The sequence below is a fragment of the Eleutherodactylus coqui genome, chromosome 11, assembly GCF_035609145.1.
Source record: "Eleutherodactylus coqui strain aEleCoq1 chromosome 11, aEleCoq1.hap1, whole genome shotgun sequence".
In the NCBI taxonomy this organism is placed as follows: domain Eukaryota; kingdom Metazoa; phylum Chordata; class Amphibia; order Anura; family Eleutherodactylidae; genus Eleutherodactylus; species Eleutherodactylus coqui.
Genome location: NC_089847.1, coordinates 114,010,328 through 114,024,192, shown reverse-complemented (window position 1 = coordinate 114,024,192; position 13,865 = coordinate 114,010,328). Strand labels below are relative to the sequence as shown.

The following is a 13,865-nucleotide window of genomic DNA, read 5'->3' as shown; positions in this document are numbered from 1 at the left end:
TTGAGTAGAGCTCCATTTACACAAAAGCTTCCATGTATGTGAAGTGGATTGTCAACGACTATGGATGACATTTTGTTGGACCCACATAATTGTTGAGGAGACCCACATTAAAAAGCTCCAGCAGAATACATTATGCAGTCTTGTCCAATATATGATGTCGATTGGGAACCATTCGAGGGCTCCAATAAATGATGCCAATTAGGAACCATTTGAGGGCAACAGGGTGGACTTGCTTCTCAGCGTTCTGACCAGGCAACAATATAGACTTGATTACACCCAAATTATTGAATCAGAATCAGCTATCTGGAGAAGCAAAGCTTCAATTGATTTGTATCTCCATCCACAACTAACTACCATCTCTACGGTTCCCCATGTTTACTCACCAGAAGCCCCTGTAATATCCATAGCCTTCAGATTTCTTGCCTTTATGATAGTGATGGTAAGTCTTCCAGCAGTGGGGAGGTAGCAGAGAGAGAACATCAAATCACCAAGGTCAACATTATCCTAGGAAACAAAGAATCAAATATTTAAGTATTACACACAATACATAGACCTTTTTTTTCCACATGAAGAAGTCATCGCCTTAGAAATTGGGGGACAAGGTAAAACGAAAGGTTTTCTATTGAAGGATAAAATTGAAGAAGAAGAAGAATCAGAAGCTCAATTCTTCAACATCATTATTTATGTGGTGAAAGGTTAAATTATCTTTCTGTTATGATTCACTCTTTATTCTACAATGTTCCTGTAAAGAATAATGGAAATCCATTTGCCAAATCACATTTTCATCCTATATGTCTCATATAGTGCCTTGACTCAAGGATAGCAAAAAATAGTGTTTATATGAGTTTTATTATGTAATGTGTTGAGCTTTGAGAAAGAAAACTGGATAAATCCTGACATCCATTCACAGAATAAATAATTATGAAACAAATAGACAGAGATAGATAGATAGATAGATAGATAGATATGAGATAGATATGGGATAGATAGATAGATAGATAGATATAGATATGAGAAAGATTGATATGAGATATATAGATAGATAGACAGACAGATAGATAGATAGATAGATAGATAGATAGATAGATAGATAGATAGGAGATAGATAGATAGATAGATAGATAGATAGATAGATAGATAGATATGAGATAGATAGATAGATAGATAGATAGATAGATAGATAGATAGATAGATAGATATGAGATAGATAGATAGGAGATAGATAGATAGATAGATATGAGATAGATATGAGATAGATAGATATGAGATAGACAGATATGAGATATATAGATATGATATATATAGATAGATAGATAGATAAGAGACAGATAGAGAAAGATATGGAATAGAAAGAGATTGATAAATACATAGATAGATATGAGACAGATAGATAGATGCAGATATGCAGTAGAAACAGATAGATAGAGATTAGCTAGATATAGATATATGATAGATAAATAGATAGATGATAGATAGTTAAATAAATAGATAGATATAGATAGATATGAGATTAAACAGCTAAAGATATGCAAGACATAGATAGAAAGATATGAGCTAGATAGAGATATATAGATATGATATAGATAGAGATATATAGATATGATATAGATAAAAAGAAATTAGATAGATTGATAGTGAAAGATATGCAATAGAAAGAGAGAGCTATGAGATAGATAGATAGATAGATAGATAGATAGATATGACTTAGACAGTTAGATATGAGATAGATAGATATGAGATAGATAGAAGATAGATAGATATGAGATCGATAGATAGATATGAGAGAGATAGATATGAGATCGATAGATAGATAGATAGATATGAGATAGATAGATAGATAGATATGAGATAGATAGATAGATAGATAGATATGAGATAGATAGATAGATAGATATGAGATAGATAGATAGATAGATAGATATGAGATAGATAGATAGATAGATAGATATGAGATAGATAGATAGATAGATATGAGATAGATAGATAGATAGATATGAGATAGATAGATAGATAGATAGAAGATAGATATGAGATAGATAGATAGATAGATAGATATTATATTAAACAGCTACAGATAAACTAACCCAGGTACACTATAAAACACCAGTCTGTAGACTAGAAGCAGAAATGCACAGTACATTAACGGCAGAAAAATATAAAATAATCACATGGAAATTGCCGGGAGACTTCCACTTCACAGGCTTCAAAGTGGATATGAGTAATTTTTGTGTCAATATTACAATATGACCCGACAGTGTAGAATGAATATTTCTGTTTATGCACTGCAGAATTTACATGAAAGATGCTCTTCCTGCAGACCTGTCTTGCAGCCTCTAGGGGTCCAGTCTAATAACCATGCCACTGCTGCGATAAACTGCATGGAAATCATAAAGTATTCAAAATATGCCATCAATTGTAAATCAGGTACATGCTATCTGCTTTATTCCGCGTCTTACACAGAATATCAATAAGTTGATGAAAGTATACAGCGTGAGCACATAACATCAAGAGCTGAACAACACAGTGTTATAGAGGTAAGCACAGACTCATATGCGGCCTATCTATCTACCTCATATCTATCTATCTATCTATCTATCTATCTATCTATCTATCTATCTATCTATATCTATCTAGCTCATATCTATCTATCTAGCTCATATCTATCTATCTATCTATCTATCTATCTATCTATCTATCTCATATCTATCTATCTATCTATCTATCTATCTCATATCTATCTATATATCTGTCTATCTATCTATCTATCTCATATCTATCTATCTCATATCTATCTATCTCATATCTATCTATCTATCTACATCATATCTATCTATCTATCTATCTCATATCTATCTATCTATCTACCTCATATCTATCTATCTATCTCTCTATCTCATATCTATCTATCTATCTATCTATCTATCTATCTATCTATCTCATATCTATCTATCTGTATCTATCTCATATCTATCTCTCCTATCTATCTATCTATCTATCTATCTATCTATCTATCTATCTATCTATCTATCTATCTATCTATCTCCTATCTATCTATCTATCTATCTATCTATCTATCTATCTATCTCCTATCTATCTCATATCTATCTATCTATCTATCTATCTATCTCCTATCTATCTCATATCTATCTATCTATCTATCTATCTATCTATCTATCCATCTATCTATCTATATCATATCTATCTATATATTTCATATCTATCTATTTATCCATCTATCTATCTCATATCTATCTATCTATCTATCTATCTATCTATTTCATATTTATCTATCTATCTATCTATCTATCTATCTATCTATCTCATATCTACTATCTATCTCATATCTATCTATCTATGTATCTATCTCATATCTATCTCTCCTATCTATCTATCTATTTCATATCTATATATCTATCTATCTATCTCATATCTATCTATCTATCTATCTATCTATCTATCTATCTATCTCTCTATTTCATATCTATCTATCTCATATCTATCTATCTCATATCTATCTATCTATCTATCTCATATCTACTATCTATCTCATATCTATCTATCTATCTATCTATCTATCTATCTATCTCATATCTACTATCTATCTCATATCTATCTATCTATCTATCTATCTATGTATCTATCTCTCCTATCTATCTATCTATCTATCTATCTATCTATCTATCTATCTATCTATTTCATATCTATCTATCTCAAATCTATCTATTTATCCATCTATCTATCTCATATCTATCTATCTATCTGTCTATCTATTTCATATCTATCTATCTATCTATCTATCTATCTATCTATCTATCTATCTATCTCATATCTATCTATCTATCTATCTATCTATCTATCTATCTATCTATCTATCTATCTCATATCTATCTATCTATCTATCTATCTATCTATCTCATATCTATCTATCTATCTATCTATCTATCTATCTATCTATCTATCTCTCTATTTCATATCTATCTATCTATCTCATATCTATCTATCTCATATCTATCTATCTATCTCATATCTACTATCTATCTCATATCTATCTATCTATCTATCTATCTATCTCATATCTACTATCTATCTCATATCTATCTATCTATCTATCTATCTATCTATCTATCTATCTATCTATGTATCTATCTCTCCTATCTATCTATCTATCTATCTATCTATCTATCTATCTATCTATCTATCTATCTATCTATCTATCTATTTCATATCTATCTATCTCAAATCTATCTATTTATCCATCTATCTATCTCATATCTATCTATCTATCTGTCTATCTATTTCATATCTATCTATCTATCTATCTATCTATCTATCTATCTATCTATCTATCTCATATCTATCTATCTATCTCATATCTATCTATCTATCTATCTATCTATCTATCTATCTATCTATCTATCTATCTATCTATCTATCTCATATCTATCTATCTATCTATCTATCTATCTATCTATCTATCTATCTATCTATCTATCTATCTATCCACTAAAAGAAAGAGTCAGAAGCACTTAGCTGAGTGTTGTGCCCTTTGCTTGTGAACATTTCTACTCAGCTATTATCGGAAAAGGGGTGTTATAGCAGTGTACAAACTCAGACTTTCTATGAGCAGTGTACTCAGCCGTGATTGGTTCTCTGAGGACAGCCAAAGAGAGCCAATTATGGCCAACATGGTACAGTGCAAGACCACCTTAAGTAGCATGAGTAAGGACAAGAACATCTTGATTTTAGTCTCCAAAAGTTAAAGGGGTTATCTAGAAATTTTACTATTGATGACCAATCCTCAGGATAGCTCATGAGTTGCTGATTGGCAGGGGTCCATTGCTGGAGATCGGCACCAATCAGTTGATCGCTGGGCCGCTGTCAGTGTGGTAGCAGATAGCGTTGTCAACATTGTTTAGCCGGGTTTGTTACTATAGGCACACTCCCACTGAATTCAATAGGAGCTGTGCCTCTGGTACCAAATTGGGCTACTGTAATATGGACAGTGCTATCTGCTTCCAGCACTGTTTGCACTTACAGTGGGTCGAGTGATCAGATGATTGGTGGGGATCCCTTGCAGCAGACCCCTGCTGATCAGTTATTAATGATCTATTTTGTGATAGGTCACCAATAGTAAATGTTCTGGACAACCCTTTTAAGCTCCATGTTCAATTTATCACAGTCCCCTTTTCATTTCCTTTCCATCATCCACAGTGATCATTAAAGTGGCTATCTGGGACTAAAACAGTGAGCGCTGTGACCTCTTCTCTGGCCCGTGATGTCCCGTGGCGTATGTGCATCTCAGTTCCTATTCAAGTGAATGGGATTAAGCTTCTGTGAAATGAATGGTGCTGTGCCTGGTATGAAGAGACTTGAGCAACAGGGCTTCTTAAAACAGCCGATTGGTAGAGATCTCATACGGCATTCAACCACTGATCTGATATCTTGAGGATATGTCCTCAATATCTTAGTCCCAAAAAAATCCTTTAAACATCACGTGGAGTTGGCTTTCCTTGGCTGATGGACCTATGACTTGTGCTTTATTCCTTTACATCTCTGCACATTCTGATCTGAGAGTCCAATGGGCAGTCCTATCAGTGATTGACTGCTGCCCCTGTATATACAGTCACTTCAAGTAGAGTTGGCTCTTCTTGGCTGATGGACCCATAGAACTTCTATCCCTGGTAGGAACGGCCATTGAGAGCACCAATATGAGCGCCATATGCATATCCCATGTTCTATCCTGGTATACTTAAGGGGTTGTTTATGACTTTTGCAATTTTTTTTCTATTGATGATCTAGGATCGATCCAACGCTTGGGATTCCCGAAGATCAGCTGATTCTCAGCACCACTGATAGCGCAGGAAGAAAACTGCACTGTTCATAAGGCAATGACCCAGGTTGGTATTACAGGTACTAGAGATGAGCGAATATACTCGCTAAAGGCAATTGCTCGAGCGAGCAGGAGGGAGCGGGGGGGGGGGGGGGGGAGAGAGAGATCTCCCCTCCGTTCCGCCCCGCTCTCCCCCGCAGCTCCTTGCCCAGCGCCAGCACCCAAACCTTTTGTCTTGAGCGGGCAGGTTCTCGCTAAGGGCAATGCTCGCTCGAGCAATTGCCTTTAGCGAGTATACTCGCTCATCTCTAACAGGCACTGTTCTCATTTAACTTATTGGGAGCTGCGCCTAGTGTACCAAACCGGGCTGCTGCAATAAGGACAGCAATGGGAGCAGTGACTTTAATACCAACCCGGGTTGCTGCAATATGGACAGCATGATCCACTTCCTGCACTATCCGTACTGATAGCGGTGCCGGGAATCAACGGAAATCTTGAGTGGCAGATCCCTACCAGTCATTAATTTATGACCTACACTGAGGATAGGTCATCAATAGAAAAAAATCCCGAAAGTCCCAGACAAGCCTTTTAACTTTAACAATGGGGATCCCTCTATGAATGCATTGAATTTATAGTAGGGCCTCATACAGGAACTAACTTTTTCTTGCCCACTTTGGAGGAATGAAGGGGTTATCACGTCTCTGCTTGTTTTATCGTTCCAGATATATACAATTATGATTCATTACAAATCTAGTAATTTCTCCATAGTAACAAGCAATACTGATGACTTCAAAAAGTTCTCAATGGAACACGTTGAATAGTCATATCCATGCGAAGCCAGAAGGGTAGTTTCATCACGGGCTTCAAAAACAAATGAATCCTTTTCTTAATTAGCCACAGAATGTTTCCTCTGGAAATATTGAAGTTTACCTTACTCAGAACCACTCGGTGTAAACACAGGAAATAAATGTTTCATCAACTGGATTAATTAGTGCTCAGAAATACAACATGCAGCCAACCAGTACTGCCAAGGTGATGCCCACATCGTGATGCCTTAAGGCTTAGCCTTGAATGACTAAAATTGGATCTGTGCAGCTAATAAATATGAACATGGAAGAAAATATTACAAATAGCTGCAAATATGTTTAATAAGAAGTACAGAAGGGCATTTATGTATATCCTCCATAGGGAGAAAATAGAATTTCATGGCTTTACAATAAGCAAATGACTAGGGCTTTTGCATGCAAGTGTATTACAGATTCATGTTGGCGCCACTTGGTGCTACATTTATCCTACACAAGTTTCTGGACCTCCTCGAGAAACCATATTTTTGTATGGAGTTTTTTAACACACAGCCTATGTACTGCCATATGAAAAAGCTGTGGATTGAATAGTGTTGGGTGCCACATGGATGGAGATTTTTCTCTGAAGTACTCAATAGAGACTCAAAAATTGGATCTGTGCCTACATATACATAAGGAACACTTGTTTGAGTATTATATGAGTCCTGTTTAGAGATGAGCGAGTATACTCGCTAAAGCACATTTCTCGAGCGAGTAGTGCCTTAGCCAAGTATCTCCCCACTCGTCTCTAAAGGGGGCTGGCGGGGGAGAGCGGGGAGGAACGGAGGGGAGATCTCTCTCTACCTCTCTCCTCCCCCGCTCCCCGCCGCAACTCACCTGTCACCCGCGCCGGCCCCCAAATCTTTAGAGACGAGCGGGGAGATACTCGGCTAAGGCACTACTCGCTCGAGTAATGTGCCTTAGCGAGTATACTCGCTCATCTCTAGTCCTGTTTTTTCTAAATAACAGAGTTTTCTTAAAATGGGACTCATATCAGTAATATGGCGCCTATACTGAACACCATATGGAGTCATACAAAAGAATTACCATATTATACAGATGTTCAGTGGTGTACCCTACCGTAGGTTGCACATCCACACAATGGTGTTCAGAGATGTAACAAGTAGCCATGGAGTAACATAGTGAAACTTGGAGCAGTTCTCAAATGTATAACAGCTACCTTGGCAAGTTTAGGACATTTAGATGGAGTCCTGTTGGCTCGAACATGTTGTACAAACTGCAGGCATGATGTTATAGAGCAGGAAGAGCTAAACAGACGGATATATAGTTTTATGGGGAAAGATTCAGTAGAACTTGTGTTTTATTCATTTATATCTCTGCACATTCTAAGCTGAAGAGTCCAGTGGGCGGAGCTATCAGTGATTGACAGCTGCTCCTGTATGTACAGTCATACACTGATAGCGGTCAATCACTAATAGGACACAATGAAGATTTGTGAAACACTGTGAACACATCTGGAACTCATCCATTTTCATCCGTTTCATCCGGTGCGTCTTTGTGTCCCATGCGCAAATGAACATACCCTGCGGGCGGAAAAATTGTGGTAATGTATACCAACACACGGCCAAAAAGCATTATTAAAGCGCAAAAACGCTGCGTTAAAGCATACGCAATTGCGTGTAAGCTCGTGTGAAGCCGGCATAAGGATAGTTTTCAACAAAAGCTATCACTGTTACCCTTCTAATAAACCCATTGTTAGTTGCTTCAATGGAACTCACACACATGTAGACCACCATGAGACCAACAAGGAATAAGTTATTTTAAAGACTAGAACTCACCCCAAACTACAAGATCTCATATAGCTACATTGAAAAAAAAATATTTTACAAATTATGACCGCTGAAACAAAAGCGGAAACTATTTACTGGTCCTTAAAGGAGTTTTTCGAGGGTTTTTTCTTCCTATAAAACAAAACTTCCCCTGCCATAAACAACAAAAAGCCATATACTCACCTCTCCCAGCTCCCTGTTTTGTCCCATGCAGCTGCTCAGTACTCACCCCTATTGCTTCTTTATAGAATACAGTCCCACCTGTTCATGGGGCATCACTGGCTTTTGTAGCCAATGACAGAGTTTGGCAACTGATTGTTATTGGCTGCAGCAGCCTGTAGGGTTAAGGAAACAGACTGGAGTAGCCTCTAAACATTATGTCACAGGAGAGACCTGGGACACAGCGGGGAGCCAGGAGAGGTGAATAAATGCCTGTTTGTTGTTTTCTGGCAGGGGGATCTGCGTTTTATAGAAAAACAAAGATCCCATATGTCACTGAAGGGTTAAAAAAAACATAAATTTGAAATCTAAAATAAAAAAGTGACATTTTCAGGAGGGTATTCCCAAATTTAATGTGAGTGACATCCTATAAAGTGTACATGATAGCAGTAATGTCAACTTCAACAATGCAGTGTCATAGTAGGGCAACATATAACATAATAGAACATGTCTAGCATATTTATTTGTGTACAGTTCAAGGATACAGTGAATGGGGGTGTGGGTATACTGCACCCGGGGTTCCATTTTTCCTGCTCCGTTTGGGGAGCAGGAAAGGGGAATCCCCATGGCCGAACAGCGCTGAACAGACCCAATTGACTATTATGGGGTCTATTCGGTTTCAGCTCAGTTGCCCGGCTTTGAAATGGAAGAAAAAGTGTTGCATGCGGTATTTTAAGCCGGATCTTTGGTGGAACCTCTGACCGGAGGTTCGTATGCATATAAGAAACCACCCTTACATGGTGGTGCAAAGCCAACATGATTTCTATACGGCCCTCTATACTCCAAGTTCACCGCTGTTGGAGGACTGCAAGAATGACATTTACTCCGGCATTCACAATGTTTCAGTTGGCCGGTATCAGTAAATACTTGTCTTATGGAGTCATATGTTACATCACACCACAAGCCAGGGGCATCTCATCCCAAGGTTGAAAACATGACTGTATGAATTGCTAAAATGTCATGATCATCATGTAATGTGGGCAAATATTGCTGACAAATTATGACTAATTTCTGCAAAAGCAAAATACCTCTCTTCCAAAAAACATTCTCGCTAGTGCTAGTCAGCGTTCAACCCCTAGAAGAGCCTCTAACATGACTTAGGTTACAAGCCAAGCTAAAGACCCTGGTTTGGATCTGTAGTGTCTCGGTATGGGCAGGGGTGTAACTATAGAGGGTGCAGGGGATGCGGTTGCAGCCGAGTCCAGGAGCCTTAGGGGGCCCATAAGGCCTCTCTTCTCCATATAGGGAGTCCAGTACTATGAATAAAGCATTATAGTTGGGGGCCCTGTTACAGGTTTTGCATCGGGGCCCGGGAGCTTTAAGTTACGCCTCTGGGTATGGGTGTTCCTCATCAGTACAGAATGGGGTTCCCATTGCTTTCTGAGATACCTGCTTCATCAAAAGTACTCAATTTTGCTCTGAATGGTAAAAGTTTTTTGCCTATTTGCGAAAGAAGAAAAGTTTTGTGCATTGCAGAAGATCTTCTGTAAACGGTTCCGCGTGTAATATCAGTCATTTTCATCAGTCTGGCAGGAAACACTTTTTGATCCATAAAATTAAAATATTTGAAATGATAAAATGGTTAACATCTGATATCTGCTCATTCTCAAAATAACTCAAAACCACTCAAAACATGAAAACTCAGCTGTCACTGCAGCTACAGTAACTTTTAAATGGGAGGTGAAGTGAGGACAAGTGGGGACTGGGTGCAGCAACGGGAGCAGCCTTCGGAAAAAAAAATACGTCCCCGGATAACCCTTTTAATATCTGTCCTTTATGGCGCAAATCAAGAGTAAATTGGTCAAATCAGATTTTCTCCAATACCAGAGTTCTAGTGTACAACAACAGGGGTACACCAAAGTATTTGGACACCCGATCGCGAGACAGTGACCGACTTGCTTTGGATACGTGAGGAGGGTGAATTCGCTGGAAAAAGAGATGCTACTTGGAATGGTCAGAGGTAAAAGGAAACAGGGAAGACAAAAGACACGTTGGCTGGACACCATCAAGAAGGACACGGGAATGGACATCCGGGAATTGAAAGCAGTCGTAAAGAATAGAGAAGACCGGCCTGCAGAGTATCTAAGAGTCAGACACGACTGAACAGATAGAACTGGAATCAGTAGGATGGATTGTGTCTTACTAGCATGTCATGTGTCCCCAACCATTCTACATAAGATGCAGACTTTTAGAGGTGTCAGCCAGAGTTTGGGAAGGGAACTACACGCTACTGAATATACGTGTTATACTGATGCACACAAGCTGTCTATCATGAAGAGCAACACATCGTCCTGTCTATAATGGTGTATGGAGCATTATCAATGGACAGTTCAGCAATGGAAGAATGTTCTACAGAGTGATGAATCACCACAGGAACTTGACTCCAAACAGTTCTAAATATCATATACCAAAAAGACGAGGGAGGCAGCATCAAGTGGTAAAGAGTCCAATTAATGTAAAATTTTCTTTAATTAATCCATGTTAAAAAATAGACAGAGCCATGTATTGACCCTACACAGGGGTCTTTATCACTTGGTTGAAGTGGCAAGAACCATGAACATGGTGGTGGCATGTTTTGGTCGAACAGTAGTCCCAACGCATGCTATGAGAACACACTTGACACTAGCCTGAACAGAGCCATATTGACAACTGGGGTCAATGACTTTTGTCCCATACACACGAACCCTACCACCAGTCCGAAACAACTGGTATCATGACTCATGGGACCACGCCATATGTTTCCAGATCTCTAGGCTCCATTTGGCAACCTCATGAGCCCAGGTGAGGCACTGTGTCTGGTATCATGGTGTTAACAGTAAAGGAGGCACTCTGGAGGATCTTCTGTTCCTATATCCAATGGAAGCTAAAGAACGCTGCACTTACCTGTGGGATATGGGTCCTCCTGCATTGAATGTGCATGTAATGAAGAGTCACTTGTCTGTTCACACAGACAATTTTAGCCAGATGCCACCGGTCACGATTATTAAGCACCCGTAGGCGGCCACTGCACTGGATGGTGATTCCTTCTATGACGTATTCCTGGTATATACATGATACTCTAGATCGAGGAATTTTAAATACCCACACAACTTAGGAAATGTAATATCCCATTCCTCTGGGATAGTTCATGTCGTCTTGCCATGAGCATGCTGGCCAGTGTTCAAATAAAATTAATCTTGCTTCTTGTATAGCACCAACTTATTCCGCAGCACTTTCCGGTAATTTTTTTATTCCCCCCATCCAAACTGGATACTCATTTACCGACCTCGGAAGAATAGAAGGCTGAGTCAACCTTGAGCCGGCTGCCTGAACCGTGCAGGGATTGAACCCGCAGCCTTCAGGTGGTGAGCGAGAGCTTAGGACTGCATTTCTGCTGCCTTAACACACTGCACAACACGAGGCTCAACCTCACTTACAAAATAACAGCTCACAACTTATACAGGTGTGGACGTTCCCAAGCATACTGCTATCCTATGACTTCTGGCATGTCAGTGTATGAGCACCAGTATAGAAGTTGGGTTAATGACGTTACTTCTCTACCAGCCGCACAGCTCAAGCAGCAAAACTATTTGCAATTCTAAATCCCCATGCAATATCTAACCGCAATAGCAATAAGAAGAGAATATTTGAATATTGTGTAATAATATGCTACTTTTTTAACAGAAATCCCAGCGGTAAACAACAAAACTCTCATCTAAGGTTTCATCTGAAGAACTTCAAAGAACGTGTTTGTTTGTGTGACTTTCCCGCTGACCCGCTGAGTGGGGACATCTGCTCTTTTCAGTATTCGGCCTGGCTGTGTTGATGATTTTTAATACATTCCTTTGAGAAAAAGGACAGCTGAGATGACGCACGTCGTTATTGGCTCGCACTATCATCCTCTAAATGCACCTCTCCTCGTCCTCCTCATTTCATACGGAATTCATTTCAATTTAAATAGTCTGAATGGGAAGTTGGCGAGCGGCCAGTACATTAATCTGACATGCTTCTCTAGCTGAGTATTCCTGTGTTCCACTTAAGTGCAATCCTTTCACAATCATTGCCTGCATCACGCAAGCAGACGCAATTTCCATCGTCGAAAGTATCCGATTTTTGTTTGATTGATCAATGCTCAATCAAGAGTAAATATGCGAAGAGCGTTGCATCATCCAAGGCCACATGTAGCGGCTCGTAATAGAAACAATACGCCGATGTAACAGAGGTGAAGGTGCTCCGCTCGAAGTGTTATGTAATGCGAAGGCTTACATCACTGCATAGTTGTAGTTGGAAAATCGGAAATCAATGGAGCTCTATAGCATGGAAATTTCTGAGCAGTGCGAGGTTCAGGTACCCTACAGAGAGTCACGGTCTCTACATTTTGAGACTGTGATAGTTCCAACTGAACTCGTTGATGTTAACTTGTATTATGTCTCTGTTATACTGTGTTTCCCCAAAAATAAGACCCTGTCTTATATAAATATTTTGCCCCAAAGAAGGTGTTAGATCTTATTTTTGAGGGATGTCTTATTATACTTGCCTAGTAGGCTCGGTCCGTCCTGCTCTCCGGAGTTTCAATGCTCTTCTTGCAGTCCTCAGCTGCCCACAGAAGATCACTTCCTGGTGACGGGATTTATAAATCCAACCTCCAGGAAGCGATGGCTCTGATTGGTTCTTGAGCACTGCTCAGCCAATCAATGCAGTGCTCAATGAACCAATGCAATGGCTGTTATTGGTTCTTCGAACGCTGCTCAGTCAATCAATGCAGCGTACGATAAACCAATCATAGCCATCATGTTGTGGAGGCACGATTTATGAATTGGCTGGGCCGCGTCTTTGATTGACCAATTCCTAAATCCTGCTTCCAAAGCGTTATGGTTGTGATTGGCTGAGCGACAGTCAAAGAACCAATCAATGCAGAGCTTGATGAACCAATCACAGCTATCGCATTGGTTCATCAAGCGCTACATTGATTGGCCGAGTAGCACTTGAGAACCAATCAGAGCCATCGCTCCTTGGAGGTGAGATTTATGAATCCTGTAACCAGGAAGTGATCTTCTGTGGGTGGCCGCAGACTGCAAGAATAGTATTGGAACTCCGGAGAACAGCAGGAGGGACCTGGACTGAGCTTGCTAGATAATGTATTTCTTTTTTCTAATGTAATGAAGCTAGGGCTTATTTCAGGGAAACAAGGTACGAGGAGGTACA

The 13,865-nt window shown here is 39.2% G+C and overlaps 1 protein-coding gene across 1 annotated transcript in view; it reads right to left on the bottom strand.

The window, feature by feature from the left end:
- The window catches only part of SYT9 (synaptotagmin 9), a 174,053-nt gene that overhangs the window by 33,125 nt on the left and 127,063 nt on the right, over positions 1–13,865 (bottom strand). Inside the window, exon 4 of the mRNA XM_066582262.1 lies at positions 384–504. Coding sequence (XP_066438359.1) covers positions 384–504 — 121 coding nt within the window. The remainder of the gene's footprint in view (positions 1–383; positions 505–13,865) is intronic.